At 47.0% G+C, this 20384-nt stretch overlaps 1 protein-coding gene across 33 annotated transcripts in view; it reads left to right on the top strand.

Moving 5' to 3' along the window:
* MAST2 (microtubule associated serine/threonine kinase 2) overlaps positions 1-20384 on the top strand; it is a 260168-nt gene that overhangs the window by 235990 nt on the left and 3794 nt on the right. For 28 of the 33 annotated variants that reach the window (XM_078331597.1, XM_078331601.1, XM_035251307.3 and 25 more), the window contains 16 exons: positions 2231-2440; positions 7350-7451; positions 9992-10124; positions 10948-11009; positions 11274-11359; positions 11808-12016; positions 13707-13845; positions 15718-15850; positions 16771-16936; positions 17437-17538; positions 17812-17934; positions 18106-18215; positions 18580-18734; positions 18977-19260; positions 19360-19554; positions 20154-20380. In XM_078331597.1, coding sequence (XP_078187723.1) covers positions 2231-2440; positions 7350-7451; positions 9992-10124; positions 10948-11009; positions 11274-11359; positions 11808-12016; positions 13707-13845; positions 15718-15850; positions 16771-16936; positions 17437-17538; positions 17812-17934; positions 18106-18215; positions 18580-18734; positions 18977-19260; positions 19360-19554; positions 20154-20380 — 2436 coding nt within the window. The remainder of the gene's footprint in view (positions 1-2230; positions 2441-7349; positions 7452-9991; positions 10125-10947; positions 11010-11273; positions 11360-11807; positions 12017-13706; positions 13846-15717; positions 15851-16770; positions 16937-17436; positions 17539-17811; positions 17935-18105; positions 18216-18579; positions 18735-18976; positions 19261-19359; positions 19555-20153; positions 20381-20384) is intronic. The other 5 variants (XM_078331587.1, XM_078331595.1, XM_078331588.1 and 2 more) reach the window with 1 other exon arrangement.

Here is a 20384-nt window from a genome sequence, read left to right on the forward strand (position 1 = left end):
CTACCTCCAGAGATAACCAGGAAGAACAGAAAGCCAGGAGGCTGTGGACACAGCACTGGGGCTTCCAGACTACTTGAGAAGGAGACAGCAGGAAACTATGAGTTTGGGGACTGTATTTGCAAAGCCTCTATTTCTTCACTATCCAGAAGTAGAGTTATCCAGAGGGGAATGTCAGAAAGGTATCCCACCATATATTAAAGAGGAAAAAAGAACTGGATGCTTTATTTCTCAATGTGCTCGTGAGGATCCATGAGTAGCGTTCACTCATTACAGGATTTGCCATCTGATGGCACCTCCATTTGATAGAGATTTCTTAAGCAGCACATCATTACCAGGTTTCAGAGAGTACACAGACAGAAGTAGGCTGCAACGGCAAGAAGGCCAGAGAGAGCAGTAGAGTAGGAAACAGATCTCAGAGTTGCTTGCTAACCTTTGACTTTTTATTTTCAAGCAGGAAAATGCTGAGGGAGGAAAGTAGGTTGGTATCCTGAGATAGCTGAGAAGTACCATTCACAGCTTTGTTGTTTGGCTGTGAACCTCCTTATATATGGAACTAGGACCTTGTTTCCCATTTGCATGTCTTTTTTTTTTTTTTTTTTTTAAGAGATGGAATCTTGCTCTGTCAGCCAGGCCTGGAATATAGTGGTGCAATCTTGGCTCACTGGAACCTCTGCCACCCAGGTTCAAACAATTCTCCTGCCTCAGCCTCCTGAGTAGCTAGGACTACAGGCATGTGCCACTACAGCTGGCTAATTTTTGTATTTTTAGTAGAGACTGGTTTTGCCATGTTGACCAGGCTGGTCTCAAACTCCTGACCTCAGGTGATCTACCTGCCTCAGCCTCCCAAAGTGCTGGAATTATAGATGTGAGCCACTGCACCCAGCCCTGTTTGTATGTCTTTTTCAACACCACATGCCTGTACACTCTGACCTTGCCTTCTGAAGATAGGCCCTATTCCTGACGGAGAGAGGATACTGCACTGCAGAACCTGTGCCCTGTGGTCTGTGCTTTCTAGCTTTGGAGTGGGCGCTAGAGAAAAGAGTGAGGAAGGAGGCAGAACAAACAGGAATTCATTTTGATGTACATGGTGCTTATAACGTTTGGGAGTATATAATGTTGAGAAATGTATCTCATGCGTGTCCTCCTCCTCTTTGTATATTAGGTGTTTTTGTAGCATTGGATGTTTGTGTTTATAGGCACGTTTCCAGTTCCTTCCTATTGGATGAACTATTGTTAGAGAAAATGTATTAGGATTCCTTCACTTCCTTCTTCCTCCTCTTATTCCCACTCTTTTTCCCTCTTCCTCTTTCATTCTCCACATAGACACACCGCATATATATGTAGGTAGGTATACATTTGCCTAAACACACACTGGAAATCAGAAATCACCACCTGGTGGCAAAAGAAATAAGTCAGAGTCTTAGACAACTAGGAACTCGTTGACAGATGTGTATTTGTCATTTTGACATGACTGTGTAGTTAGGTCCCTAACACACTTTGGAGCCAGACCTCCATTCTCCTCTTCTGGGGATCCAGGTTATGATCATGTTCCTATCTATAAGTCCCCCCATTCCAACTTGCCATCTGTGACCAGGCAGGTTCACTAAGCAACTCCCCGAGCACCTGCCTAACTCGCTTGGGTCCTAGGGTTAAGTAAGAGGATCCTGAGATAAATGAAACTCTCTCCTACTTGAAAGACTTCCCAGTTTAGAAACCAGCAGTACCCGTACACTAAGTTTACACAGTTGGGAGGTCTAGGGGAAGAACAGAGGGATGGAAACCCTAGTTTGCCTGGGGAAAGGAAAGACTTTCCTGAGGAGACACGATGCTTGAACTGAGATTAGAAGGAGAATTAGAAGTTTGCCAGGCAGGCTTGTCAGGGTGAAAAAGCCACACACAGGGAACAGCATACAGAGGCATGAAACAACATAGTAAAGCAGGAAGATAGCAAATACTTCCGTGTCCTTATAGCAAAAGAGCTTGCCCTGCAGGGAGTTAAGGAAGATGGGCAAGGCCAGGTAAAAGAGAACCTTAAATGTAAAGCAAAGGCATCTTGACTTAACTTGAAGGTGATCTTTTAATGTCTTCAGTTATCAGGTTTCCCAAATGCAGTGTAAGGAAACCAGGATTACAGGGAGCCCATTATTCTGCTATTTCCAGATCCTTCAGGCTTAGCTCCAACTGAGCTGGTACTAGAAGGGAAGTGTTTCTTTCTTGCTTTTCTTCCCAGGCCACTGCACAAATGGAAGAGCGACTAGCAGAGTTTATTTCCTCCAACACTCCAGACAGCGTGCTACCCTTGGCAGATGGAGCCCTGAGCTTTATTCATCATCAGGTGATTGAGATGGCCCGAGACTGCCTGGATAAATCTCAGAGTGGCCTCATTACATCACAGTACTTCTATGAACTTCAAGAAAATCTGGAGAAACTCTTGCAAGATGTGAGTGTCCTTGTGCTGGGGTTCTGGTAAAACCTCCACCTGGTATTGGATTCATAATCCCAAGCTAGGATCAGGGCATTAGTGGTATTCTCAGTCTTAACAGACTGCTTGTTACCCACCCTCACGGTTAGTGCTGATAGACTTAGATTCCTCCTCAGTTCCCTGCAATACTGAGAGAAGTCTGCTTGATATTAAAAGAACTCACTTCTGTTCCATTTCTAAATCCAAAGTTGTATTACTCTGCATGAAGCTCCACCATTGGTAGTATTCATAAGTATTTGACTAGGAGGTTTGTTACACAAAGCCAAAAAGTGGCTCCAGTGGCTGTGATGGGCTCCATTCTACTGGAAATACTGATGTAAGCAGAACCTTCAGACTGTTTATCCTCAGCCAAGGGACAGCAGGTATGAGGCTTGCACTATGGGTTTAGCCATTTGCTTGATGAGAAGTTGTCTGGTTGGGAATTACATGCTTTGAGACCTGATCCTCCCCTGTGTGAAAATCTCTGGGAGGCTAAAGGTAAAGTAATCCAGAGATGGCCAAGACCAAAGCATGTGAGAGTTCTTAAGCACTGCTTCCTGCACTAGCGTTTCCTTTGCTATCAGCCTCTTCAGTAAGGTGGCCAGATGCCATGTCACTCAGACTACAGCAGTCCATATTATCCATTAGTACAGTTTGAGGGAGAGAGGATCATCTTCCAGAGCTCATCATGTCACTAAAGAATTCTTCAGTCCAGAACCCCTTAGTACTTCCAGACGAAGATCTCTGTCTAGAGTAGTACCAACTGAGCTGAGGGCCCAGGGCTCATCATCAAAAGGATACCAGTGTGTTCATCTAGAAATAAGAAGGAGCAGGGAGTTTAAACACATTTTCAGGAAACAGTTGAATCTAGAGAAAGGATGACTAAAGATGATCATGATTACTGTTGTCAAGTAGTAGAAAATTTCTCATATATAAAAGAGAGCAGATTGTTCTCAGTACCCCTGAAAAACATCAATTAGTCCAAAGGGCATGAGTTACAGTGAGAAAAGTTTTGATTTAATAGGTGAAAAATTATTTCCTTCTATAAAAGTGTCTTTTTCTGATTTCAAAAGAAATACTTAAAATCAAACATTGTAGAAGTATAATTTTAGAAAGCCAGAGTCCCATGAAAATCACTGGGAGCTATTACTTTCTGTTCAAGAAAAGTTTTCTGACAGTTTGCCAGCAATGGAAAGGGGAACCCCGGAGACATTTAGGAATCAGGGATTACTGTATCAGGTAAAGGATTAATGTAAAGTAACTTCCAAGTGACCTGTTACGTTTAAGATTGATCTAAAATGCTGAGGTCAGAGACTTGCCCAAAACCTTTAGGTATTTTCCCAGACTGACTGCTAGTTGGGGTAGGTTGTTTGATACAGTAGGAGCACTAAGTTTGGAGCCAGTTTGTTCATCTGTTCCCTAATTTGTGAGACACCTGGAATATAGAAAAGAATTCATTGCAGGCTCTATCTTAGGGAATTTGCCATCAATAGGGTTACAGACCCATCAACATGACTTACAATAAAAATATTCACTGTTATTACACTGAGTATATGAATTTTCTCACTTCCACTGACTACAGTACAATGTGATGATGAGCACCAGGGAGAGGTAGATTCTCAGCACAGAGGAGGATATGCTGACTCTTCGTGGAAAGTTCAGGGAAGGTTGAATCTTAACAGACAGGATAAAGCTAGGAAACAGCATAAACAACCTCTTGGTTGGGCACAGTGGCTCATGCCTATAATTCTAACACTTTGGGAGGCCAGGGTGGATTACTTGAGCCCAGGAGCTTAAGAGCAGCCTGGGCAACAAAATGAGACTCCCTCTCTATACTAGCCAAGTGTGGTATGCACCTGTAATCCCAGATACTCAGGAGACTGAGTTGGGAGGATTGCCTGAGCCCTGGAAGCCGAGGCTGCAGTGAGCTGTAATTGTGCCGCTGCACTCCAACCCAGATGACAGAGTGAGATTGTCTCTAAATAAATAAATAAGTAAATAACCTCTTAAAGGTGTAAAGAAACTTGGTATATTCCAGAAATTGCAGATGAAGTAGTTTGGCATGACTACAGTAAAAGATGCCCACAGGGGAAAAGCTGGCAGATTTATTTTTTTTCTGAGACATAGTCTTACTCTGTCACCCAGGCTGTAGTGCAGTGGCGTGATCTTGGCCCACTGCAACCTCTGACCCCCAGGTTCAAGCAGTTGTCCTGCCTCAGCATCCCTAGCAGCTGGGATTACAGGCATCTGCTACCATGCCTGGCTAATTTTTGTATTTTTAGTAGAGACAGGGTTTCACCATGTTTGCCGGGCTGGTCTCAAACTCCTGACCTCAAGTGATCCACCCACCTCGACCTCCCAATGTGCTGATATTACAGGCATGAGCCACCGTGCCTGGCCAGTTGGCAGATGAATTTGAAGAATTAGACTGGGGGCCAGAGGCTGAAGGGACTTGTGAGGAGTTTAGATTGTATCATGAATGCAGTGGGTATCATCTAATATGGCAAATTGGAAAATGACCCGATCAGATTTTAGAATAATGAAAATCAGTAACATTTATTAGTTACTGTATATTATACTGTTATTAATAGTATTTAATACATGCTAGACACTACCTCATTTAATTTATCTGATTAAATCTTCACAACCATGTAAGGAAGGTACTTAATATTATTTCCTAAGTTTACAGATGAGGAAACTAAGTTAGCTCAAGATAAACTGATTTTTTTTTAAGTAGCAAAACCAGGACCCAAAGCCAGGTTTGGCTTATTCCAGAGGCTGAGATCATACATTTTCAAACTCTTAATCAATAGACATTGACTGACATCTGCTGTATAGGAGGCACTCTGCTAGGCTTAGCATTTGAGGAAAGAAAAAGACATAGAGCCTCTTTACTCGCTAGGCCCAGCAGTGTAGCTGTAGAGACAGATAGCTCATTATGACACAGCATGACAGTACTATGTGTTATGCACTAACAGCCAGGAGAATATGTTAAAGAGAGCAGTTACTTCTTTTTCTTCTCCTGTGTGTATATATGTGTGTTGGGAACAGGAGACAGATGAGGCTTCACAGAATTGATATTTGGGCTACATTTTAAAAGAATAAATAGGATTTTACCAACTGCTCAACCTCTCTCTTCATTTCATAATCAATACTTTAAAAAGAGAAAAGTCCTCATATACTAATTTTCCTTTCCTTGTATCCTATTCACTACTCAATCTTCTGCCTTCCAATTCCCTTTCCACCACTCCACTAAAACTGTTCAGGCAAAATTCACCAAGGAACTAATTGGCCAGTTGCCAAATCCTGTGGCCACTTTGAGTCCCCATCTTCTGCCACCTCTCTGTGGAACACAGTGAATACTTCTTAAACCCTCTTCCCCCCTCGTTGTCAATTCACCATTCTCACTGTTCTTGCTGACTCTTTACAAGTTCCTTTGCTGCCCATCTCTATAGTACTGGTGTATCACACAGCACCATCCTGCATGTCTGTTCTCCCCTTTCCCCTTTCACCACACTCTCTCTGATGCCTTGCCACCTGTTCCCATGTCTTCAGTTCTTCACTTGTCATCTCTACGCTGAGGACTCCCACATGTGGCTGCTCCACTTCTGAGCTTCAAATCAGTACACCCAGCTGCCCACTGGACTCCTCCACTTTGACTTCCCTTATTGGTTTCTGTTCTTTGGTTGCATGTAATAGAAATCTGACTCAGAATAGTTTAAACAGTAAAGGGAAACATAAGAGTAAAAGGGGTGGGTCTTGAGAATTGAAGCTAGGGATATAACCAGGACTTAAGAAGAAACCAGAACTAGAAACCAGAAGCTCCAGGAATTTCAGGAAGTCTTCATTTCTCTTTCTGTGTGCTTCTTTTCCTCTATCTCCATGATAGGTATGGCCATCCCTTTTCACAGTTTCTTAAACAGTTCTGCCACATTGACATTAACAATAATCTTTCTATCTATTTTTAAATTCCTAGGCAACTGATCCTCCCTGGCCAGCTATTAGAGGTGGGAGGGAAGGTACAGCCACACAGTACAAATGTGGCTCCTAGAAACCATAGCAGTTCTCAGGAAAAAAGAGAAAGGCCTTGGAGCCAAGCAGATACCCAAGAGACTCTCTCATGTAGGTGCCTGCAACTCTATACACCCAAAATTGAGCTTATCTTTTCTGCTTAGATGTTCTTTCTCTAAAACAAAATACAGTATTTCTTTACCTATCTTCACCTAAATGGCTTATCATCTTAGAGTTCCCATTTCACTTCTTCATTGAAATTTTCCTAGAATTGAAGTTGTAGTAGCCTTCTATTCATGCTTCTTTCACCCCTTAATCTGCTTTTGTAGTAGCCCAAGTCTGTCCACTTGTCTGCATTCTTCTGCCTTGACCTGTGCCTTTTTTATCTGAATAATTAGAGTTGCCTGCTAATGGGTTTTCCTGCTTTTAGCCTTGCCCTCTTAGTGTACCCTCTACACTGCAGCCACAGTGATCCTTCTGAAGTGCCTTTCTGACCATATCACTCCTCAGCTTTGAGGTCTCTCTATTCCTTACAGTCTAGGGTGGAAAGTGAACATCAGTGAAGGCACCATTGAGAGTTGCCCATTGAACTGGGGTCTGAAGGGTAAGTGAGGCTTGTTGGATGTAGGGGCAGGTACAACTATATGTCTGTGTGACATTCCTTGGTGTTATGTAGTATTCTAAAGGTCAGATGGTTCCCTGTAAGCAACTCTCTCCCTCTCATAGTCAGCAAGCCTTCTCTGAGTTCCTTGCTTTGCAGAGCTCTCTATGCTACCGAATTGTTTCTTCCTGTAGTCAGCTCTGCCCAGTCTAGTCCTGCTTAGCCCAACCATACTGGGCCAGTAGATTGCTTAAACAACCCTTCTTTTCTCTGTAGGCTCATGAGCGCTCAGAGAGCTCGGAAGTGGCTTTTGTGATGCAGCTAGTGAAAAAGCTGATGATTGTCATTGCCCGCCCAGCACGTCTCCTGGAATGCCTGGTGAGTGGACTATAGGAAAGTCGGATGGGCAGATTTGGAGGAGGGCTATAGAGGAAGTAGCCTACTGACAGCAAAACAGTGGTGGCACCCACCACCATTTCTGTTGCTTAGTCCTTATTTATGCTTTGCGAGCACTGGGGGACTAAACAGGTTTCTATGAGGACAAATGTATGGTCCTGAGGAGATATGGCAGGGCGGAGTATTAGTCTAGCCCACCCCAACATGAGCAGGGCTCACATCAGGGGGGGCCTTGGGGGTAACGAGCATCAGGAGCATAGCCCAGTTTAGTCTGCACAAGTTGAGTACTTCATTTAATCTTCAGCAATACTTTACTGAGTACCTACTTTGTGCTAGACACTGGAGATACAGACATGAATAAAGCACAGTCTGTGATCTCAGGATGCTTCCTCTACAGTGTACTTGGGGAGCATGAGGCATGAGGACATGTAAATAGTAATTATAATAACTGCAAGAAGTGTTGCAGCTGAGGTCAGTACACAGCACACTGGGAACCTAGAAAAGGAAGGAAGTGCTTTAGTCTTCCCTTGAAGGAACATTCAGTGAAAGCTCCCTGGGGGACATGATATCAGCAAAATCCCAGATAAGGAGCATGGGAAGGAGCATTCAGTGGGACACAGGGTGGGTTTGAAGAAGTGCTGAGGGGTAAGCCTGGAAGGTAGTTTGTGACAAGGTCACAGAGGGTGTTGCGTTCTTAGCTCTGGAGTTTTGCGTCACTCTTGTGGCCACTTGGAGGTACCACAAAGTTTAGGTGAGAATGTGACATAGTCACATTTACTTTTTTCTTAAACAATATTATTAAGATATAATTTACACAAGGCCGGGCGCAGTGGCTCACGCCTGTAATCCTAGCATTTTGGGAGGCCGAGGCAGGTGGATCAGGAGGTCAAGAGATTGAGACCATCCTGGCCAACATGGTGAAACCCCATCTCTACTAAAAAATACAAAAATTAGCTGGGCGTGGTGTCACACACCTGTAGTCCCAGGCACTCAGGAGGCTGAGGCAGGAGAATTGCTTGAACCTGGGTCTCAAGGTTGCAGTGAGCCGAGATCATGCCACTGTACTCCAGCCTGGCACCTAGCGACAAAGCAAGACTCTGTCTCAACAGCAACAAAAAAAGATACAGTTTGCATACAATAAAATATATCCCTTTGATTATATAGTTCACTGAGATCTAACAAATATACATTTTTAGAATCATGGCCACGGCTGAGATAGAGAATATTTCTATTATATAAGTTCCTTTGTGCCCCTTTGAGGTCAGTCCTCTCTTGCTCCTGCTCCCAGACAATAATTTACCTGCTTTGTTTCACTAGGGATGGGTTTGCCTTTTGTACAGTTTCCTAGAAATGAAACCATGTTTCTGTGTGGTTTCTGTAGTATGTACTGATTTCTTTCACTCTGCATGTTTGTGGAAATTCATACATGTTGTTGCATGTATCAGTAATTGGTTCATATTTATTTCTGTGTAAATATTGCATCAGATTTAGTCCTAAGAAAGATTACTTTGGCTGCAACATGGATAGTGAATTGGAAGACAGGGCAAGATAAGCCAGGGACATTAGGGCAGAGGTACTCAAAGCAATTCATGTGCAATGGGTGGCCAGAACTCAGACATTGAATGGTAGGATAACAGAGAGAAAGAGGTGGATTAGAGAGGTATTTATGAGAGAGATATTCTGACCAGATAGGAGCTAAGGAAGAATAAGAAGTTAAAACGACTTCCAGGTCTGGCTTAGGTTATATCCAGATGGGTACAATTCTCCAAAACAGTGAGACCACAGGGAATGAGAACAAAGTTCAGAGCTAGTGCTGTGATCAAGCAGAGAGCCTTTCCCTCGAGAACATGAAGTGCTTGGCTGAGCAGGGGCTTGGAGTCAGACCTGGGCTGAATGCTGGTTTTCTGTTCCTTCCTACCTCTGTGATTATGGACACATCAGTGCATCCCTGTGAGCCTTGATTTCCTCAGTGAGATCGAAGAGTTAGTTGCTAGAGGGTTTAACCCAGTGTGTGGCTCTTAGTAGGCACTCAGTTATTATGTGCAGACAAGGACTATGCTTTTCAGTGGATCTTCAGCCTCTAGTACACAGGAAGTGCCTGATAAATATTTGAAGGTATGCATGCACCAGTAGGGCTGTGCCAAAGCTCTTATGAGCCTTAATTGAGTGTGTGCCAGGACTGCTGTGGACTGGGCATCTGAACACACCTGACAGTGCCACTTGGCTGATTGAGGGCATGGGAGATCAATAGGCTGAGCTCTCTTGAAAGCAAAACCTCTAGTTCTTATTGCCAGGAAGACAGCATATGCTTAGCATGTCCAGTCTGGAGGTGATCTGGTTGATATCTTTGTCCCCATTCCTGTGATCCCTGAATCATGTTGTTTCTGAGTATTCAGGAGTGGGAGTTCCTCCTCACAGAGAAAATCTTGTTTATCTCACTCTACTAAATGCTGTAAAACCAAAGAGGCCAACAGCCTTCACTTTTATCTGTCACCACTGACTACCTCTCTCCCTTGGTACAGGAGTTTGACCCTGAAGAGTTCTACCACCTATTAGAAGCAGCTGAGGGCCACGCCAAAGAGGGACAAGGGATTAAATGTGACATTCCCCGCTACATCGTTAGCCAGCTGGGCCTCACACGGGATCCCCTAGAGGGTGAGCATGCTGCCTGGTAGCTGCAAAGAGGCCCCATTGCTGCTAGCAAGCTCTAACAGCAGGGAAGCTGCTGGGAGAAGAGACTTAGCTTGGACATGGACACAACATGGCCCCGGTGCCTCAGGATTTTAGGAGATACACTGTGATCTCTTTGACAAAACAGCCTTTCCTTTGGAACTGCTGTTCACATCTGCTGATGGATCCCAGCCTGGATTGCGTTGGCTCGGCTGAGTTGCATATAGAGCCTCAGATCCAAAGAGGTCAACAAAAAAGGGCCACAGTCATGTTTGCAAAAATGGTCACCTCCTCTGCAACTTGCCTCTCCTCTTGGCCACCTTACAGATCTTTCTGTGTCTTTGAGGTGGTCCAACACAGGGCTTCAGAGGATATCGCCATTCTTCTGGGCTTCCTGCTGAACCCCTGCAGGAACAATGGGCTTCCAAGTCCCTGGTCTGCAGGTATCCTGCTCCTGCCTTCTGTGCTTCCCAGCCCCATCCAGTGAAGCAGTCTTGGCCAGCAGGATGGGAACTAGTAGCCCAGTTCAGGCTGTTGTCCAGGAAATGACCCAAGTTTATAGAATTTGCCAGACCCTGTGAATGGCAATGGACTTCTAGAAATGGGATTAGCAGTAGGATTTGGTTTGTTTCCTGATCCAAAAGCTGGGACTACATTGTGTATAGTGCCACAGGACTGAATTCACATCCCAGGCTGATGCAGAAAGCATTAGTGCTTACCCTACATGCACCTGTTGTATGATCTGAGGGTACTGCTGAGATACCTGACATTGCCACATGCACTTCTCTTGTCTTTGTTTTGTTTCCAGAAATGGCCCAGTTGAGCAGCTATGACAGTCCTGATACTCCAGAGACAGATGATTCTATTGAGGTAAAACCCTGAGCTCCTGCCCCATTCCTGGAGCCTAGGCCCTCTGAAGCAAAGAGCTATGAATTCTCTTTAAGAGAATATCTGAAGGAGGGTTGGGGGTATTGGTGACAACAAACACTGTCTAAGAAGTCATTCTATTCCCAGAAGAATGGTCAGGAGAGTATGCTAGAGCTAAGAACTGAGAAGACACTAGAGCCACAGCTTCTGCAAGGATATGGGCTCTAAAAAGCATACCTGTCTCCTGCCTTTCCCCTTGTCTTCCAGGGCCGTGGGGCATCTCTGCCATCTAAAAAGACACCCTCTGAAGAGGACTTCGAAACCATTAAGCTCATCAGCAATGGCGCCTATGGGTAAAGGCAGGGGTCAGGGTGTGGCCAGGACTGAAGCCAGGTCAGCCCTTGGTCTCTTCCATGTGAGAGTGTTTGCTGCCCAATCCTCTGCGCAGATGCCTCGGGGTGGACTTTCTCACTCCCAGAAGCCTCCTGGGTGGGCAGGAATTGAGATTCCTCTGACATCTGAGCATTGTTCCTTTCCAGAAAAGATTCCCAGCCCTCTTACTACCATGCATCCTCCTCTCCCTGAGCTCTGGGGAAGCATTGAGCCGTGTCATCAGGACATGGTCTATCAGGAAGTTTAAGAGTTTTGTGGGCCAAGGGGTCCCAGATCCTTCTCATTGATATGCATACCCCTGCACCTTTGTTCTGCGCATTAATTAAGGTTTGAGAGAAGGCAGTTTGGGTGGCAGAGAGCACAGCTTAGGTGCTGAAGGTTTATGTTGGGCCGGACTGTGTTTCCCAGGGCTGTATTCCTGGTGCGGCATAAGTCCACCAGGCAGCGCTTTGCCATGAAGAAGATCAATAAGCAGAACCTGATCCTACGGAACCAGATCCAGCAGGCCTTTGTGGAACGTGACATACTGACTTTTGCCGAGAACCCTTTCGTGGTCAGCATGTTCTGCTCCTTTGAGACCAAGCGCCACTTGTGCATGGTGATGGAGTATGTTGAAGGTACTGAGGCAAAGGTGGCCTGGCACAAAGGCAAAGGCACAATCTGAGACTTAGCCTTAAACAGGGACCAGCAGCTTTGTACAGAGGTGAAGTTCCAGGGCCCAACTTTCCAGTCCCTCTTTGGTATTGCTTTCAGCCTCAGGATTACTAAGACCATTTGGCCATGGTGGGCACAAAGCTCCCTGCCTCTACCATGAGAGGCACTCTGGAACAGGATGTAGCAGGCCAGCAGCTATACAATGTTGCACCCCAAAGCCTGCAAACCCTCTACTGCTGGTATCAGACAGCAACAAAAGAGGCAGCAGAGCTGCAAAAGCCTGGGATTGGGTGCTAGGAGGATTGCATCTGGACCCTCAGAAGAAAGGAAAGCCATTAATCACCCTGACTGGCTTGCAAAGGGCACACCCCTTAAAGCCATGTAAAATGCTCTGGGAGTGGAACAGAAGAGCAACACAAGGCATAGTTCTGGAGAGGGGCAGCAGCTTTGTCAGTGGCCTTCCCTCTCACCTTCTCACTATGTGTACAGCTTCCAAAGATGCTGTGCCTGTGTCTTGAGGCTGAAGCAAAACAAAACTCTGTTAGTGTTTAGTGGGTACATGCTGGGAGTTTATAGTGTTACTTTACTCAGAAACTAAAAGAAAGCCAATAAGAAGGAAGTAAAATGAACAAATGCTAATGTCTCAGCCAGATGTGTTTACAGTATGCAGTATTCCTGTCCTAAAATATTAGGTTGATGCAAAAGTAATTGCATTTTTGCCATTACTTTTAATAGAGGGCTGGGTTCCTTCCCTCGCTAGCCTGAAAAATGGCCTGGACAGCTATCAGCAGATTCACTTTATTTTACACCCTCCTCCGTACCCTGTGTATTAGTCCATTTCCACCCTGCTAATAAAGGCATGCCAGAGACTGGGCAATTTGTGAAAGAAGGTTTATTGGAGTTACAGTTCATTGTGGCTGGGGAGGCCTCACAATCATGGCAGATGAAAGGCATGTCTCACATAGTGGCAGATGAGAGAGAGCTTGTGCAGGGAAACTCCCCTTTTTGAAACCATCAGATCTGCCGGGCATGGTGGCTCACACCTATAATCACAGCACTTTGGAAGGCAGAGGCAGGCAGATCACCTGAGGTCAGGAATTCAAGACCAGCCTGACCAACATGGCAAAACCCCACCTCTACTGAAAATGCAAAAATTAGCTGGGTGTGGTGGCACACACCTGTAATCCCAGCTACTTGGGAGGCTGAGGCAGGAGAATCCCTTGAATCCAGAAGGCAGAGGTTGCAGTGAGCTGAGATCAAGCCACTGTACTCCAGCCTGGGCGACAGAGCAAGACTGTCTAAAAAAATATTAATAAATGAAAATAACCATCAGATTTCATGAGACTTGTTCACTATCATAGGAATAGCATGGGAAAGACCCACTTTTATGATTGAATTTTCTCCCACTAGGTCCCTTCCCACAACACATGGGAATTATGAGAGCTGCAATTCAAGATGAGATGTGGGTGGGGACACAGCCAAACCATATCACTGTGTCTCCCACCCATGCCAGCAACAAAAGGGCTAGAATAGTCTCCAGCACCAGGATGTTCCATGAAGCTGTCTCTTCTGGGATCTCAGAAACTGCCAGATGGGAACTGGCTAGAATAGGGAACTGGATCCTTTCCTCATGGTAGCCTGGGCTTATTGCAGGGGGAGACTGTGCCACTCTGCTGAAGAATATTGGGGCCCTGCCTGTGGACATGGTGCGCCTATACTTTGCAGAAACTGTGCTCGCCCTGGAGTACTTACACAACTATGGCATCGTGCACCGTGACCTCAAGCCTGACAAGTATGTCTATTCTCTGTGTCCCTTGTCCAGAGTCTCCCTCTTGGGTCTCTAGATAAATGTTGACAAGCACAGTAGATCTAAATGTATCCAGATGGCTACTGGGAAAACATGTCTCTGTGTGTGTCCATCTAGGCCTAGTTCTCTACCCCCAGACCCCAGATGCAGATCATTACCTCAAGGTCTGGCTGGAGCATTATAAGGCTTCAGAGACATGAGTCACTGAGGAGCCCCACTGAAGAAACCAAGCAAGAACAAAAGAAAAAGCACATGTCGTAAATGGTTGAACAAGTGTCCTGACATTTACTGACATCTACTCTGTGCCAAGCACTATATTCTGGGTTTTAAATATAGTCCCTGGCATGTAGAAGTTAAGTCTACAGTGTGAGACAGAAATATATGTATATAGGCTTATTCTCAGAGGGTATTAGTCAAGTGGAAAAAGGTAGGAGACCTGCTTTCCAAAGCAGGAGAGCAGAATGTGCAGAGGCACACAGGTGCAAGAGAACATCACTTGTTCAGGAAGTACAAATAGTACAACATGGCGACAGCTTAGATGATGAGAGAGTAGTTAAGAGAAAAGATGAGACAGGCAGGTGCTAGTTCATCAAGGGCCCTTTCGTTATATTTGAGTTTTATTTTAAAGGGGCCTAGAGAATCTTTGAAGGGTCCGTTAACCAAAGATATGATAGAATGGCATACCCAGATTGTGGTTTAGGTTTAGAAAGCTCACTCCGCTAATGAAGAGAGACACTGAGACCACTGCCAGGGAGACACTGAGACCGGGGCAAAGACAGCAATGCCTGCAGCAGAACAGGGAGTCAGGTTAGAAAGAAGAGGTGTAGCATGGGGAAGTAGAAAGGGAAGAGGATCAGGTTGGAGTGGGGGTAGGAAGGGAAGTGAGGAAACAGAAGGGGGCTGGGATGTCTTCCAGATTTCCAGCTTGGGACTGTTGCAGGGTGATAAGCCTCTGTGGAATAAAGTGGCTTTGACATTAGACAGACCTGAGTTCAAATGGCCACTCTTTTGCTTGTTAAGTCTGAATTTGAATCTATGAATTAAATTTCCCTGACCCTCACATTCCTCCTTTCTAAAATAGGGATAATTATAGCTACCTTTGATGTGTTACTCTAGAAAACCTTTCAGGGGCCAGAATATTTTTACAGTACCACAGAGCTCATAGATAACAGAAATTACTGTTTTTCACTGAGAAGGGGAACCAGTTGGGAGGTCTGACTTTGTTTTGGACAGGTTGAATTTGTGGTGCCTAAAAGACATGGGCAGTTGGGTAGGCCTGGAGCTCAAGAAGGAAGTAAGGGCCAGAGGTACTATTTGGGGAATCATTAGAATAAAAGGGTGGCAGGGTAAAGCCTTCAGCACAAAATGAGTGGCTCAGAAAGAGTATATGAAGGTATCTTAGTTTCTCCCAACCATCCCTCTTCCTAAGACCAGCCATGGACATGGAACAAAATTATGTGCCCCCTGCCCCTCTCCCTGAAACAGGAGTATTATGGGCCACTCAGATTGGGAGAGGGGACTAGGAATGGCTATAGAAGCTGCCTTAGGATGAGGCTGAGCTCAGTTCTGTAGAAGAAACTATTCCTCAACTGAACGATTCCTACCCCCAATATAGAATATAGTTAGGGCAATAAATAGAAATGGAGTTGTGGGAATGGGCAAAAGGCAGGTTTGTTGCTTGTGTAGAATGTAACACATAGCCAGAGTAATTTACTTTTCACACCTGCCTGTCCCCCTGCTGAAGCTGTCTCACAGTACCCCCATGGAAGCCTGAGTGGGGACATTGGGCATATGCTAAAATCGGTACTCTCGGAAAACCAGGAATAACTTCATAATTTTGTGTCTCTGGTCTCCCAGCCTCCTAATTACATCCATGGGGCACATCAAGCTCACTGACTTTGGATTGTCCAAAATTGGCCTCATGAGTCTGACAACGAACTTATATGAGGGTCATATTGAAAAGGATGCCCGGGAATTCCTGGACAAGCAGGTAAGGAAGGGTAGTTGATATATTGGGGGTTAAATTCTAGGCCCTTGGCCTAGCGCAGTGGCTCACGCCCATAATCCCAGCCCTTTGGGAGGCTGAGGCAGGAGGATCACTTGAGGCCAGGAATTCAAAATCAGACCTGGGCAACATAGTGAGACCTCATCTCTACATTTGTATACATATACATACATTCAAGGCCCTAGAAGAAGGCCTTGGGGCCATATGCCTACCTTGTAGCTAGAGGTTAAGATTGGGGAACCCCTATCTTTTCTACCTTTGGGTTCCAGAGAGGCATTGATATAGGTAGCACATTTGAAAAACAGGATGAGCCATAAGAATCATATGGATATAAAATCCAAAGTCATCTTCCTCCTCAGGGTTTGGAGAAAATAGGTCAGTAACTGTTAGCACAGAGTTTCATATGAGATCAGTCCCAAATCTCCCAGCCTGAGTCAAGGACAAGGCTCTCCTGGAGCTTGTGGTTCTTGGAACAGAGCTCTGAATTTCCACTGGGCTATGGCCCAGTGTCCTGAGAGGCAGCCTCTGGATGTTCCCTGGTTTAAGATTTCAGGTTGTGACTTCACCAGTCCCTGTAGTAGTTATGTGACTCGCAGGATCTGTTCTTTTAGAGGCTGGAGTGCAGAGGCCAATTGTGGGATCAGATGCCGGAGGGGGGTGTTGAGGGCTTAAGGGATGGTAGTTCCAGGCTAGAATGAGACTTTTTTTGTTAATTAGGAAATACCAGCCAACAGTTCCAACTCTTATTCCCTGGGGCTCCTGTTGATCTTACTCATTAACTAAGGTGGGCTGAGTCTTCATTCAGAGACTCTTCTGTTTCAGAGGTGGGAGCATCCCCCCTCTCCAGCTGTCATGCCAGTGAGCAGCCTCAGGAGGCTAAGCCAGCCTGGCCTTTCTGTGCCCAGGTATGCGGGACCCCGGAATACATTGCACCTGAGGTGATCCTGCGCCAGGGCTATGGGAAACCAGTGGACTGGTGGGCCATGGGCATTATCCTGTATGAGTTCCTGGTGGGCTGTGTCCCTTTTTTTGGAGATACTCCGGAGGAGCTCTTTGGGCAGGTGATCAGTGGTAGGTACTCTCCCCCTGGCCCAGTGGGGAAACAGTGTAGATCCACAAATAAGATGTCTTCCAGCAGCTTGTGAGGCCTGTGAGCTCTTGTTCTGAACTCATGGTGTGTGTCTGATGTCTGCTGCTTTGGGGGTGGATGTGTCTGTGTTTCTGTCTGTACATACACGTGCATGCTGTGTCCTTGGGGCTTCACATATCTCCCCTCTATACCTGTGTGTTCTGTTTGTGCACATCCCATGAGTGTGAGGAGTATAGAAGCAGGGTGAGCTGGAGCTTCAGGAGAGGGGAAATCACTGTTTTGCAGTGCCCACTTTGGATCAAAGATCAAGCCATGGTCTAGGAACCTATAGAATTTAAGGACTGGGGTCTCAGGCAAGGCTTTGGGGGCTCTAGGCTGTGCCCTTTTTACCTCCTTTCCTCACACTGTCCTGGGACCCTCTTCTACATCTCTCCACTCTCCCCACAATTTCTCCTTTCCCTCTCACCCCTGATGACTTCAGATGAGATTGTGTGGCCTGAGGGTGATGATGCACTGCCCCCAGACACCCAGGACCTCACCTCCAAACTCCTCCACCAGAACCCTCTGGAGAGACTGGGCACAGGTAGGACACGCCCCGCTAACTTTTCTCACTACTTGGAAAAGAGGTAAGGGAGGCTGGAGGTTCCAAACCCTAAAGGTTTGGGCTTCAGTTATGGGCAGCCCATCTGGATCCTGAAACTCTGCCCTGCTCCCTGTAGGCAGAGAAGGGGAGACGCTTGAGCTGACCACCTAGGTCAAGCCAGAGCTTCTCAAGGTCTGGCTTCTTACTAGGTATGCTGACCTGTACTCCATGCAGCTCATCCTACCCCCTTGCCCATGCCCTCCCCGTCCACAGGAGGTGCCTCTGAGGTGAAGGAGCACCCATTCTTTACTGATCTGGACTGGACAGGACTTCTCCGCCAGAAGGCTGAATTTATTCCTCAGCTGGAGTCAGAGGACGATACTAGCTATTTTGACAGTAAGGCCGCCAATTGGTGGGGTAGAGTATGGGTGCTACCCATTTGCCTAGAAATATCTGTGCACACTGAACTTGGCATTGGGAGCAACTTCTCAGGGCTCTGCTGAAATCTAATGGAGTCACAAGGAGGCCACCAGCAGGACTCTGAAGTGTCCTTTATGTCTGTCCCAGCTCGCTCAGAGCGCTACCACCACGTGGACTCAGAAGATGAGGAAGATGTGAGTGAGGATGGCTGCCTTGAGATCCGCCAGTTTTCCTCCTGCTCTCCAAGGTTCAGCAAGGTGTGACTGAGGAGACCCAGAATGGGCAGAACAGGCTGGAGGATCAGAAGAGGGCCTGTCAAAGGGCACTCTTGGGGCAGGCTCAAGGAATGGGGATGGGGCCACCTCTAGAAAAAGAGGAGCAGAGGACTGGGGCTCCATATAGCTATATATAGATGCTTCTGGAACGACTGCAGCCCCTGACATGAGATGCCAGGTCAGATCAGTGGAATAACTGCTTCCCCAAATATTCAGCAGGGATGTGTGGAGGAGGAAAGGAGCCGACTGGCTCAAATTCCTGGGTTTCCAATGCCAAGGATGCCTTTTGCCACTTGGGAGGTACGGATACCAGAGCCCATCCCCAGTGCATCCCCTGTCCCCACAGGTATACAGCAGCATGGAACGGCTCTCGCTACTCGAAGAGCGTCAGACACCACCCCCGACCAAGCGCAGCCTGAGTGAGGAGAAGGAGGACCGCTCAGAAGGCCTGGCGGTGCTCAAAGGCCGAGACCGGGGCTGGGTGATTGGCTCCCCTGAGATGTGAGCACACAGAGCTCACCCAGGGTGGGCGACAGCTATCCCTTCATTGTCACAGATATTGAGAGAGATTCTGATGCTGGGGAAGAGTGCAGGTAGCAGTGAGGGGCATTCATAGGGTGGCTCCTGGAGGAATGTCTGCAGAGGAAAGTTCCATTACTATAACCCTTGTGTGCCCCAAAGGAGGCCTGGTGGCAGGAGGGGGACCACATGGGCCATCTCACCCCAGGCCTTGTGTCTCATAGATTACGGAAGCGGCTGTCGGCGTCTGAGTCATCCCACACAGAGAGTGACTCAAGCCCTCCAATGACAGTGCGACGCCGCTGCTCAGGCCTCCTGGATGTACCTCGGTTCCCTGAGGGCCCTGAGGAGGCCAGCAGCACCCCCAGGAGGCAGCTGCAGGAGGGTGTATGGTTTCTGACACCCTCTTCTGGAGAGGGGGTATCTGGGCTTGTCCCTGATCGCTCTGGGGAGCAGCGGCTGAAGCTGGATGAGGAAGCTGTTGGACGAAACGGTGGTTCCAGTCCAGGTATGGCCCGGTGGGCTGCCAAAAGACCTAAGTTAGAGGATACTGCAGGGCAGGAGTCTCTGCGGCATCATGGGTCTCACTGCTCACTTGGGCCCACAGCTACGGAGACCCGAGGCCATGGGACCCCGCAGCTGTCTGAAGGAGCCACGGCCAAGGCCATCAGTGACCTGGCTGTGCGTAGGGCCCGCCACCGGCTGCTCTCTGGGGACTCTACAGAGAAGCGCACCGCTCGCCCTATCAACAAAGTGATCAAGTCTGCCTCAGCCACAGCCCTCTCACTCCTCATTCCTTTGGGTGAGGCCCCTGGGGAGCTGGGATAAAACTCACAGGAAGGGCCTTGGAATCTCTAGGCCTGTGACAGGGTTCTGCACATGACAGGTGTGTATGTGTGTTAAGCAGGGATCTAAGAGACTGTGGTCCCTGAAGGGGTGTATTGGTGTCTGGGGTTGTGTATACATGTGCCAGAAGGCAGGATAGCGCCATGTCAAGTGCAGGCTTTGGGGCAAAGAGCTCATACTCAGATCCTGGCTTCATCACTAAAGGGCTCTTGAGCTTGAGCCAGTTGCTTAACTCCTCTAAGCCTCAAGTTTCTCATCCAAAAATGTGGACATAATAGTGGCCAGCTCATAGGTTAATTGTGACATTTAAACATGTGTGATGAGCTTGTATAGTCCCTGATACACACATAAATGCTTTCTTCATCGCCTCATCTCAGGGCTGGATATGTGAGAGGGCTTCACAGGTCAGGGGCTATGAGGAAAATGGACCTGGGCTCAGGTTCTGTCTGTGACAAGAGTTGTGCTGAAATCAACAAACTGGACCAGGGGCCACGCTGGGAGCATGACGAGGCCAAGGCCCTCTGACCCACTAAGTCCTGGCTTCTCCTTCTCCAGAACACCACACCTGCTCCCCGTTGGCCAGCCCCATGTCCCCACATTCTCAGTCATCCAACCCATCATCCCGGGACTCTTCTCCAAGCAGGGACTTCTTGCCAGCCCTTGGCAGTGTGAGGCCCCCCATCATCATCCACCGAGCTGGCAAGAAGTATGGCTTCACCCTGCGGGCCATTCGTGTCTACATGGGTGACTCCGACGTCTACACCGTGCACCACATGGTGTGGGTAT

Source organism: Callithrix jacchus, chromosome 7, assembly GCF_049354715.1.
Source record: "Callithrix jacchus isolate 240 chromosome 7, calJac240_pri, whole genome shotgun sequence".
In the NCBI taxonomy this organism is placed as follows: domain Eukaryota; kingdom Metazoa; phylum Chordata; class Mammalia; order Primates; family Cebidae; genus Callithrix; species Callithrix jacchus.